This window comes from Sorex fumeus, unplaced genomic scaffold (genome assembly GCF_029834395.1).
Source record: "Sorex fumeus unplaced genomic scaffold, SorFum_2.1 ptg000072l, whole genome shotgun sequence".
Classification (NCBI taxonomy): Eukaryota; Metazoa; Chordata; class Mammalia; order Eulipotyphla; family Soricidae; genus Sorex; species Sorex fumeus.
Window position 1 is genome coordinate 58,457,118 of NW_026606129.1, and position 12,591 is coordinate 58,469,708.

The window sequence follows — 12,591 nt, forward strand, 5'->3', positions numbered from 1 at the left end:
ACCTTGGGCAGTATTGAGTTCACATGGAGTCATGGTCATAGTTATTGCTTACATCTTTTAGAACATCATGAATTAGGGGGGAAATCCTTAAAGGAAGCATTTATTATGTAATTATTTAGTTCATATGAGATTCAATCATCAGACCCTTTTAAAAATTAGAAGATAAGAAACCTACGTGTGTTAAGATGCTTACCTTGCAACATGCAGTCAGCCCTGGAGTAATCCCTAGCATGGCATGTGGTCCTATGAGCACTGCCAGGTATGGTCCCAAACCCCTCTCCAAAAAAAATATGAAAAATCTGACTCAGTTTTAGATGAAAATTTGTGCTGTGTGTCAAATCCACTAGTCTAAAAATAATCTTGGTCCTTTGAAAACTACTCTGACTCTGGGCTGGGAATCCGAGAATCAGGCATTACAGGAAGAACTTGTCCCTCTGCAGCTCCCTTCAAGTGTCCAGTGTTTAGACAGTGCAGTATAAATATATTTCATATTCTGCTAGAGAAGCTAAGCATATCTGAGTTTTAGTTTCCTAGAGGCAAGAAATCCCAGGACAATGGAGCCAGTAGGAAAAATGATCACTGCATTAGGACTGGGATCTCTCAGGGCAGGGAGACCTGACTGTCACCCTATCTGTCATCTGTAGGTCACAGTCCTCTTTGCAGGACAGCACATCTCCAAGAGCCCATTTGAAGTAAATGTGGACAAGGCTCAGGGTGATGCCAGTAAAGTCACTGCCAAAGGCCCAGGCTTGGAAGCTTCTGGAAACATCGCCAATAAACACACCTACTTTGACATCTACACGGCAGGTACGATATTTTCTCCTCCAAGGATCAGGCTTTCCTCCAAATTCTGAGATAGTCTCAGGAACCCAAAGGTTTGACTGTCTAATCTTTTTCAAATATGAAATAATTTTGATTTTTCAAAACACTTTAATTTTTTTTAAACTTTCCCTTTTGGGGGGTGGGGGGTGGGGTACACACCCAGCAGTGCTCCCCAGAGCCTGTGGTGCTGAGTTGTGCACTGGGACTCAGTCCTTGATATCATCTCCTACTCCTCAAAACCACCTTTATGCTCTAAAAGTTTATACTTAAGCTTAACTTTGAGGATTCATAATCAATTTCTGCATACATTCTTGACTTGCCTAAATAAATATTTTGACAAAATTAATAATCATCTTGGAAACTAGACTTTCAGTGGCAGTCATCATATACATGTACAGATGTCAGATGTCAAAAGAGAATACTTCACCTGAAATCTGTGTCACCTTACAAATCAGTATGCCTTTAGTTAAAAATTGAAGAAAGAGAGGTCTTCAATTTGATCTGCTGGGTCAAATTCTGTGCATGATCCCGTGGGGTGTGGGGAAGGGTTGTTTAAACTTGATTGGCAGCTTAGTATCGAATATTCAGAATACAGAGAAATGCAGCTTTTTGCACAGTGGCATTCTCGTAGCTGGTGAAGTTTATTCCAGGCACGATATTTGCTTATTGACAACTTGTCCCAGATCATAGAGAATGGGAATGGAGAAAGAGGTCAGTCACAAACTCCTTCCCCTTCGGTGCACTTTTCCCCAGCCCTGCACACTGCCTGGTCTCTCTGTTTGCATTTTGTATCTGCTCTGATTCTCATACTGAGAAGCTGAATTGGACTTGTGGGGTTTTCACTTTGTCACAGGTGCCGGCGTGGGTGACATTATTGTGGAGGTAGAAGATCCCCAAGGAAAGAATGTCATAGAGTTGGTTGTGGAAGACAAAGGAAACCAGGTCTATCGATGCGTGTACAAACCACTGCAGCCCGGCCCCCATGTGGTCAAGGTCTCCTTTGCTGGGGACACCATTCCCAAGAGTCCTTTTGCCGTGCATATTGGGGAAGGTGAGTGATAACAACTTGGGCTTCTAGCTTTGAGCTGAGCTGGGCTATGAGGCGGGAACCCAACATTGCCCTTGGACTCTCCCCATTCCACCAGGGCCTCTTAGGTGGGAAGTTTCTTATTTTTACCTGAAGACACGATAACTAACATCCTATGAGCCCTGCAGTGACCTAGGTAGTTGACTTGTCTTGAGTTGTTCAATGCTACCCAACTACTCTTCTGTTTTGGAAGTCTCCTCACAGAGAGATGCAGGACGGAGGCCTGTTGAGGATGGGGCCTCTGTGGCTGAGGTCACAGCATAGGCATTGCTGGTGCCCTGTACCCTCCATAGTTTGGCCATTCCTGGCTGCCAGGCTCTAAGTTGAGCACAACGGCGTCCAGTCATCGTGCCAGCCTGCGAGTTCCTTCTGCTGTTATTTCTTTAAGCTGGAGACACAGAGGCTGAGATAACGTGGGCCTCAGTGAGTCTTTGCTGACCTTAGCAAGAGTAAAACCCAGGTCTCTTCATTGTTAAATTCCCTCTACAGCAGCAACATGTGTCATTCTCTAATATTGGACTCCTTTTCCCCTCTGACAGTGGCTTTTTCTAAGCTCCCAACTCAGCTGCCCTTTCTAACCGGTACTTGCCTTTCGCTGTTCTGTCCTCTGCATCTGCATCTGCACACCTGGCTTTCTCTTCTGAATCCTGCCTCTGGCCAGCCTGGACCCCCAAAGCTGCTGGCTGCCTAGTGGAGAGCACTGGGCCATCTCACTGGGTAAGGGCTGGTGGGGTGGGGTTTCCTTGCCACTTCTTTGTGTTGCCTGCAAAGGTCAGCTGTGTGTGACCTCAGGAAATCCCCGGCCAGGTATTACTGAAACTTGCCCAGCCAGGACCCAAACCCACTCTAAATAGACATGGACACATCTCTAAGACCTCTCCAAGTGGTGACTTCCCTCATGCTCTTTTGCTCCGTTCAGTGTTTACATGAACTGGGTAGTTACTCTTTTCATGCTGAGGCTATCGTTCATGTTCAGGCTTTTTATTAGTGTTTGGTTTTTGTTGTTTTATTTTTGTGTTTTTGAGACACATTTAAAACACTCTCTAAGGAAACTCCTGTCATCCCCTGTATTGCTGGCATAATCAAATTTTCTCCCATTGACAGGAAAAGAAAATAACCAACGTATTTTTAAGCAAAACTTTTAATATAATACAAAAAGAATGTTGAACAATTTTCCTCAGTTGAGTGCCTCTCTCTCACACAGTTTATCTTTCTCATTTCTGGAATATCCATCATCACTCATTCTACTTAGTGTTTAATAAATTTTTCTTTGGATGCACCTCTTGTTTTTGTTTTTGCTTTATGCGAAAAAGAAACTATATAACTTACACACTGGGAAAGAAAGTTTACTTGCTAATGAAGTGCTACTATAAATTTATGTTTATCCACAAATTATATAAAATCATCTCTGACTCTGAGGAGGGAGTTTGTAAAATGACCAGATAAGGATGTTGCAGGGTGGAGGAAGCAGTGAAGAATTCCCTTCCTTCCTTCTGTGGAGTGGAATCATTTTTTCTAGAGGATGTCTCTCTGTATCTCTAGAGGATGCCCCTCCCTCTCACATCACACACACACACACACTCTTGCTCTCTTATACACACACACATACACACACACGCACACACACAATGTCAATGTGCAATGCTGGATTTCCAGATAATAATGTGCCATTTTTACCCTTTCCTCTCAGATTTTCTATATTTAATGAGATTTCACACACACAGGCAAAGAATATCTAGGGAACAGATCAACCTTCTTTTATTTCCCTGGGAATAGTTTCATGGATCTTTCACTCAAAAAATAATAGAAACTACCTTTGTCCTTAATTTTTAGATTTACAACTTTAGGCTTTGTCTTCTATCTTTTTTTTTTTTTCACAAGAACCAGAAATCAAAGTGAGAATTATCTTTCTAGTTGATGCATTTCTAGTTGCACTATTTATGAGGATCTGTGTAACAGAGCACAAAAATGTTGTCTCCTGTGACAATTGAGATTAAACTGGTCTTTTTTTGAAGTTAATCCTTTGGTTCTTCAGGCAGAAGCTGGTAATATTTAGACTTTAAAATGAAAATGACTGGCCCTTGGAGCCAGAGTGACAGTACAGCAGGGAGGGTGCTTGCCTTGCATTTGGTTGACCCAGGTTCAATCTCTCGCGCCTCATATGGTTCTCTGAGACCTACCAGGAGTAATTCCTGAGTTTGGAGCCAGGAGTAACCCCTGAGCACATTTGTGTGGGGCTCCAAAACAAAACCAGTAAATGAAAATTAAAAAGACTGGTCCAAAGTTTGGAATCCAATCAGACTTTTTTCTCAGATCAATTTAAAAAGCCCAGTCTTCCCAATTACTGGGCCCTTGAGTATGGCAATGATGATTGAGCTACATCCAGCACTAGGTCTTAACCCTTGTCACTGACAGGGTGGACACCAGGATTCAGAGGGTACCAGAGCAAAGCAAATCCATGCTGTGCTCTCCTGCTTCCTTCGCCAAAGTCACTTTTCTCCAGTCTCTTTGTGGTGTGGCTAGACAAAGTTAGGTTGTATCCTCATTTGCTAATCTGGTATGTTCCCTGAATGGGACCCCCTGGGTGGAGGTGAAGGCTACACAGTCTTTGTGCAAAACAAACATTTTCTTGGCGGGTGGCTATAAGTGATCTTGAATTCAAGTTGCATCTCTGCTTGCAGCCTGCAGTCCAAATGCCTGTCGGGCCAGTGGCCGAGGCCTGCAGCCCAAAGGCGTTCGCATCCGGGAGACTGCCGACTTCAAAGTTGACACCAAAGCTGCTGGGAGCGGGGAGCTCAGCGTGACTGTGAAGGGGCCTAGTAAGTACGCCTTTCTTTTCCCTGTCTCAAGTGTGATTTCAGCTAGTTGAACCCTTTGGCTTCCATCTGTGTTAGAAACTTGAGTCTCCCTGGACTTCGTGGGAAAGAAAACAGTGATCATTTAGTGATGTCTGCCTGGGACAGGCAAGAATAATGGTGACTTAGAAACTTGAGTCTCCCTGGACTTCGTGGGAAAGAAAACAGTGATCATTTAGTGATGTCTGCCTGGGACAGGCAAGAATAATGGTGACTTGGAGCTTCATTTTATGTCATAGCTTCCGAGGCTGGAAAAAGTGGTGATGTGCTGGATTTGGGAAAGGCTGTTGTTGGAATAACCACCTGAAAAAACCCTTCCCCCTCCCCCCCACACACACACCCATACACACACTTTGAGGAAGCCTCGGTTCAGAGAGGAAGTCTTGTGTCAGGTCAAACAACCAAACAGCCTGTAGTATCTAAGCTAGGATTCAAGCACTGTCTCCGCAGCCAGTCATCTCCCCCAAACAGGTCACACTTTTATAGTCTATAAAATTATGGCACATACCTAATTACTATGATCGGTACTTACAGAAGGAAATAAAATTCCCTGACGTTAAGTTTTCTTTGTAGATAAATGCCATTTGCCCAGCGGTGGGAGGCACCCTACAACTCATTTCTTGCTCCCCCTTTTGCTGAAGGAGACGGCACACTCGAGGAAGATGTTGTCTCTCCTACCCTTGAATTTTACACTGAGCAGTGTCTCAGCTCAGGGTCTTGGGCTGTTGGTCTCGCTGCTCTTGGCGGTTCCACTTCCCGCGGTGTTCCCACTCTCCCACTGCGCCAGGACTGCTCTTTCCTCCTGTGTTTCAGACAGGCTGGGGCAGGCGTACACTGAGTTCTGGAAAGTTCCTAGTTCCTATCTGATGTGAAAGTACCAAGGAGTGTGTGGGGGGATTGGGGGGGAGGGCGGCGGGGAGGATGGGCTGGAACTTCCCCAGGGTGCCAACATTCTAGATTGCCCAGAACTGGAACCATGTGGCTCTGGGGCTGTCGTTCCCCCCACCCCACCCCCACCCCCACCCCCAAATCGGCACCTTCCCCACCCACACACACACAGACACAGGTTGCTACAGGAGCCAAGGCCTCTTTTTTGTTTGTGTTTTTGTTTTCCTTGACCTTGAATTCTCACTTAAATGAGTAGCTTCCCCAGCCAAACCTCAAGGCTCAATAGAAAACAAGTTCTTTCCTGATGGTGCAGGGGAGTTTGTAGTGTGGCATCTGAGACCTGCCTCCCGCACACAGCTGATGTGACTTTCCTACTTCCGTTGTGTGGCTTTAGTTGAGAAAGATATGCCAGATGCGGGCCTGAAACTCAAGCCAGATAGTTATAAGGATTTACTCCCTCTCTAGTTTTTGTCAAGGTGGGGGGTGGGGGGAGTGCTAAGAAATCCCTGGAAAGGTGGGGGAAAGTTTGGGAAAGGTTAAGATATTGGCTAACTTGTCTTTATGTAGACTCACTCGGAAAGATCAGGACCTCATAGCTGAGAGGCCTGGTTACTGAAACATCTCCCATTTCCCTCCATTCTGAAGGAGAAACAAGACCATTTTCAGGTTGGAGTAGTTTCCCAGCTTTTGAGGGACCCACACTTAAAAACAGCCCCCTTGGTCTCCCTAAAGCTTATATGTTGTGGCTCTTGCTGGTTCGTCTTATTTTTTCGAGTGTCATCCTTCTAAGTCTAGAATTGCCTTCAAAAACCTGTGTGCTTCCTTCCCACAGAGGGGCTGGAGGAGCTGGTGAAGCAGAAGGGCTTTCTGGAAGGAGTCTATGCATTTGAGTACTATCCCAGCACCCCAGGGAAATACAGCATTGCCATCACTTGGGGGGGACACCACATTCCAAAGAGGTGAGTTTCCAGCTGGGGTTGCATCTTCCGCAGAACTTGCTCAGTCGGGCACTTGCTTCCTGGACTGCAGAAGGGAAAGGGATCTGCTTTGTTGAAAGCCTTTTTTTTTTGTCCCTTTCAGAGCAGCACACAGACATTTGGCTTAGTCTCAAAAGCAGCAGAAAGTTGCTGTGGTTTTGGCTGCCTTGCTTTAAACTAACTGCTGGTGGTTTAGGGCTGGTGGGAGGCAGGGAAACCGGAGGAGCAGTAATAGAGAGCAAATGGGCTGAGTGTCTGTACACACTTCTCTGAACTGAGATTCCCCTTCTTTTAATGTGTACCTGTGTTTAGGTGTGTGTGTGTGTGTGTGTGAGAGTGTAGGTGTAGTCTTCAGTGGTTTATGTTAAAACCCTCTACATCCACGTAGTCAGGAACCAAGGAAATCCTTCTCCAACCCTGCTTTATGGGTGTTGCCATTGCTCTCTACTGTGAGGGTGGGGTGGGGGGTAGTTTGGGTCACACCCAATAGGGCTCAGGGTCCATTCCTAACTCTGCTCACAAGTTGCTGGTACCAGGGATTAAATTGGGGTTGGGGATTGAACCAGGATCAGCTGCAGGCCAGGCAAATATCTTTACCTCTGTACTGTTTCTTCAGAACTCTTCCTTAAACTTTGAATAAACTCATTTTACTTGGAGAAGTAGGCATTAGAGAGTTCTGAGAATCTGAGAAAACTCTATTATAGTCTCTGCATCAACTTAAGGTGCCTATTCATTATCTGCTCAGCCTAGCTTCCTTGTTCTAACTCAAGCAGGATATGGAAGGATGTGGAAGGATGTGGAAAAGTATGGGCTCACTTGCCTGCCAGACCCCAGACTATGAAGAGCCCCAAACCTAACAGATACATGACCAAAAGCATAGCGCAAGACATGTGGCCACAGTGCCAACCTGTTCTGCCCCAAAGCAATCACATTGCATTATATTGTTGACATAACAATGGCTGAGGGAGAGCTGCATAAAGAAGAGGCATGGCTGGAGATGGAGCAGGCAAGTGGAAAGAATGAATGAAGGGGCTGTGTTCAGCCCCATCTTTGTTCCTCTTTAATGTTGCTTCTGTTCCCTTTCCCCACAGTCCCTTTGAAGTTCAAGTTGGTCCTGAAGCAGGCATGCAGAAAGTCCGTGCTTGGGGTCCTGGGCTCCATGGTGGTGTTGTTGGCCGATCGGCAGACTTTGTGGTAGAGTCCATTGGCTCTGAAGTGGGATCTCTTGGTAAGTGAAAATCCCTGGCCAGTGCTCTCTAAGGACTGAGATTATAGGGTACCTGGATTAACAGTCAAGTTGGGTTTTAGACTCTGAACTTCTTTACAGCCCTTAATCTCTTGGCCTTTTGATCACCCAAAACCACCTCTAGATATTGCTGTCAAACTTCAATTATTGCTTTCCTCCTTCCTTCAGGATGACCTCTGCCTTGGGCAGCATCATTCATTCATTTATCCATCTACAGGGCAGAGACCTTCTCAGCAAAACTGCTGAAACAGTGCATGGCCATAGTTGGCATTAAGCAAGTATCCTCAATTGAGCCTTAGTTTGGATGAATGAGTAAACTTTGTTGAAATTAGAAGTTTGGGAAGTAAATATTCTTTGAAGCATAGCAGAATTTAATTTACATAATGCATCTCTATCAGATTAGTGATCAGGACTAATATCTCTACAATGGTCCAAGAAAACAGATATTTTAGTATTGTGGATCATACTCTGTCACAACTATTCTATGCAGTTGGAGCTTGAAAGAAGTCATAGAAATTACATAATAAACAAAGTAGCATGGCTGACTTCCAGTAGAACCATATATACAAAAACAGACAATGGGTAAGATGTGACCCAACAAAGTTTGGTCACCTCTGTTTTTAGATAATAAAAATAAAGAGAAAATGGCACTCACATGTAATTTTTCCCTTTGAGAAAGCTATCCATGTAGACTAGAAATCATACGATATCTTAGTATACATCCTCAGGCCTTTATATATATATGTATATATATTTTTACACATATACATTTAGATATAAATAATAATCTGTCAAAATATCTGGAAGAAGTCTTTATATCTTTCTGCCTTAGATAAATACAGGATATGTTTTGATTTGTCCCCGGCTCTCATGTAATTTCATCACAGGAATGTGTTTACTGTTAGGTTCTCTGGTTATTTTCAAGATTTTGCTATGAAAAACAAGGCTGAATACATGTCCTGCATTTTTGTGTATATTTACACATATTCTTGGTTATTTTCTTCAAATGGAAACCCAGAAGTGGATCTGCTAAAACAAATGGTAGACAGTGGTTTAAGGCTTTGATATTTGCATCCATTTTGCCAACAGAAAATATTGCTCTTCCTCATTGGAAGATATTTTTTAAATGTATCAATTTGAGCCTTTCCATTTCTAGCAAAGATCTAGTAGGCTTGGTTTTGTGGGAAAGGAACACAAACAAATTTTAATCCCCTGACAATACTTGGCTTTTAGTGAAGCAGAGGGAGTGAAATGACTTGGTTCTTTCTACCATGTAATGGGAGTTCCTTCCCCTTTATCCCCCAGGGTTTGCCATTGAAGGCCCCTCCCAAGCGAAAATTGATTATGATGACCAGAATGATGGATCATGTGATGTCAAGTACTGGCCCAAGGAGCCTGGTGAATATGCCGTTCACATCATGTGTGATGATGAGGACATCAGAGACAGTCCGTACATGGTCTTCATCCAACCGGCTTCGGGAGACTACAACTCAGATCTGGTGAATCACCTCATCATGTTTCTATCATCTCTTTCCTTGCTCCTAACACTCTCCTGGGTATTGTGAGATGGGTGTGAGCTGTGAGGTTAGGAGGGAAACATTTAGAGCTCAGGAGGGAAATAGACATGAACTGAAATCCTAGTGCACCACACAATACTGAGGCAAGAAACTTAGCTCTCCGACTCTTCTCTCGAATGGACTTGGTAACGGCCTCCTTTGCTTTAAGAGTTTCAGGGGTAATTTAAGGAAGTAACAGTGTTTGCAGTGCTGCCAAGAGCTTCTCTCAAATGCCTAGCAGGTTAATCAGTGTTGAGTTAGCCAGCTTGCTGGTGAAGAAGGCCACTCCTTCCCCCTCTTCCCCCGCCCCTGCCCCGATCTTCGGTGGTTGTGTTGGGCATTTGTACTTAGACTGATTTTGACTTGGACTGGTAATTCTCCCACTTTGGCCAACTACTGATCCTTCACACTCCAGGATTGCAAATTTTTGGAAACTCTGTGCTAAATGTTTTGAAATTTCTTCAAACTGGACATGACTAGAAGCCCCAGCCCCCGCTCCTATAAATTCTATTTTATCAGATCAAAATAAGGCAAAGCCCAGACTTTTTTTCAGGGAGTTTTCTCTCTCATGATAATTTAATGATAGTGTTTTCCATTTTTAAGTGAAGGCCATCTTGGCATTTTCCTTTCCATAACCATCCTGTTCTTTAGGTATTGTGAAACCAGACCCAAGTTTTTATGTTTCTCCCCCAGTCCTTAGTCATTCATCTTCATATAGAAATTTAACTGGGGCATTCCACAGAAAAACACTCATTACTGGTGCTTTGTCCCAGGTCCAAGCATATGGACCAGGTTTGGAAAAATCTGGATGTATTGTCAACAACGTGGCTGAGTTCGTCGTGGATCCAAAGGATGCTGGAAAAGCTCCCTTAAAGATAATGGCTCAGGTAAATTTCCAGGGGCCCCTGTGCAGATAATTGTCAAATGACACAATTCATTACTTCATGGGCAAAACTTCTCAGTGCATCTAATCCTCAGGTTCCTCATCCATAAACGGGAATAAGCATACTTTTCTGATGATGCTATATGGAAACTAAGGAATATTTCAGCACATAAAGTAGGGTGATCTTTCTCATCCTTATGATTTATATTCTGTGCAATCAAGGCTTGATTTCTTGGGAATTCCTTGTAAACATCCTTCAGTATGACTGAAGCTACCTAATTCAGAGTGGGAGGTTTATAAACAAGAAATCGTTAAACGGGAGCTGGAGCAGTAGCACAGCAAGTAGGGCATTTGCCTTGCACGTGGCTGGGTTTGATTCTCAGTATCCCATATGGTTCCCTGAGCACCGCCAGGAGTAATTCCCAAGTGCATGAACCAGGAGTAACCCCTGAGCATTACTGGATGTGACCCAAAAATTTAAAAAAAATTTTTAAACAGTGTTTACCTAATGTACTTAAATGTGTCCAAAGGATTTAGCGAAGGAACTAAAATTAAGCAGCAAGTGCCCATAGCTTTTGTTTGGACTTGACAAACAAACAAACAAGCAAAAAAATTACTTTTAATTTACTCTTAGTAATTAAAAATAAGTAAATGCATGTAATAGTCTATCACCTGGGATCATTGGCTTGGAGAACATGACCTGTCATAGTCAGTACTTGAAGGTTTGTTTGGTGAGTGAGTGCACTGTGTGTTGGATGAAGGCGGTGTGAGGACCAGCTCTGTTCTTAGCTCCTTCTCGTTTTATAGGACGGAGATGGAAATCCTATTGACGTCCAGATGAAGAGCCAGATGGATGGCACCTATGCCTGCTCGTATACCCCAGTGAAGGCCATCAAGCATACGATTGCCGTGGTCTGGGGAGGTGTGAACATTCCACACAGTCCCTACAGGGTAGGTGGTGAAATGGCGTCCAGCCTGCTGTAGAAGAAAGTCTGGTCAGCTTTGATACTAGACCCAAGAATGAAGTCAGTTAGTTATATAGAAAGATCCTTCCTTGGGAGTTCCGTGGAATATGGCGTGGTCTGAAGGTCAGAGTGCACGAGACTGCTCCCTAGATCTAGCAAGAATATTAACTAACAATAATTTCCTGGGTCCTAGTGGATGACTCTTTTAAAAATTTAATTCACTCATTGATTTTTTTTCCAATTTCCCCCTTACAGTTTATCCGAACACTTTGGTTTACAGAATTGTTCATGATGATTTGTTACAGGCATTCAATGTCAAGTGGAGGCATCTTGATCACAACTTTCTCCTTGTCTTCTCTAGGTCAATATCGGACAGGGTAGCCATCCCCAGAAGGTGAAAGTATTTGGGCCCGGCGTGGAGAGAAGCGGGCTGAAGGCAAATGAGCCAACTCACTTCACAGTGGACTGCACTGAGGCTGGAGAAGGTGAGGGGGTTCTCCATCAGGGCAGTGACTCCTTAGGGAAGAAAGTTCTTTCAAGTGTGGTACACTTTGAGCCAGAAATAGTCCATCTGAGTTGGGAATTATTTACTGATGGGTATGTGTCAATTCCCTGGTGATATCTTTGCTAATCCCTCTTGCTTCTCCCAAACCCTGTTTTGCCACTGTCCCGTTCTCAGGCTTCTTACTGAAAACCAGCCAGTTGCGTTTTTGGGTGTTTCCCTGAGCAGGCAGTGATTGCTCAAGACATGCTGTTTCTTGTAAACTGGTGCTAATCAACTGGTCTGTTTCAGGTGATGTCAGCGTTGGCATTAAATGCGATGCCCGTGTATTAAGTGAGGATGAGGAAGACGTGGATTTTGACATTATTCAAAATGCCAACGACACCTTCACTGTCAAATACATGCCTCCTGCGGCTGGGCGATACACCATCAAAGTTCTCTTTGCCACACAGGTGCGTGTCTGCACCTGCAGGCCTTCCGCCTCCTGTTCCTTTCTTTCTTTCTTTCGTGGTTTTAGCAACCGGGAAGAGGAGGAGTAGAACACTCTGCTCCAGTGTTTTCCTCTGGTTCCACAAAATCAAGAAGGAAACACCCAGTAAAACTAAGTAAAACCAACATTTTACTGCTTTCAAGCAAAAGTGAAGAGTGGAGTCTTCCACATTCCAGCTAGAGACTGGCGTTTCATAAACTATAAACTTTCCTCGAGTCTTTTTTTTTGGGGGGGGGAGGTGGGAGTGGGGCCTAAATTTGCCCCACTCATGACGACAGTGCTCAGGAACAACTCCTGGCTCTGTGCTTAAGAATGGCCCT

General features: G+C 44.1%; 1 protein-coding gene across 6 annotated transcripts in view; it reads left to right on the forward strand.

The window, feature by feature from the left end:
* FLNB (filamin B) overlaps window positions 1–12,591 on the forward strand; it is a 148,268-nt gene that overhangs the window by 76,469 nt on the left and 59,208 nt on the right. For all 6 annotated transcript variants that reach the window (XM_056128970.1, XM_056128971.1, XM_056128972.1 and 3 more), the window contains exons 7-16: window positions 645–807; window positions 1,676–1,873; window positions 4,591–4,728; window positions 6,485–6,611; window positions 7,721–7,857; window positions 9,181–9,374; window positions 10,205–10,318; window positions 11,122–11,265; window positions 11,641–11,764; window positions 12,073–12,233. In XM_056128970.1, coding sequence (XP_055984945.1) covers window positions 645–807; window positions 1,676–1,873; window positions 4,591–4,728; window positions 6,485–6,611; window positions 7,721–7,857; window positions 9,181–9,374; window positions 10,205–10,318; window positions 11,122–11,265; window positions 11,641–11,764; window positions 12,073–12,233 — 1,500 coding nt within the window. The remainder of the gene's footprint in view (window positions 1–644; window positions 808–1,675; window positions 1,874–4,590; window positions 4,729–6,484; window positions 6,612–7,720; window positions 7,858–9,180; window positions 9,375–10,204; window positions 10,319–11,121; window positions 11,266–11,640; window positions 11,765–12,072; window positions 12,234–12,591) is intronic.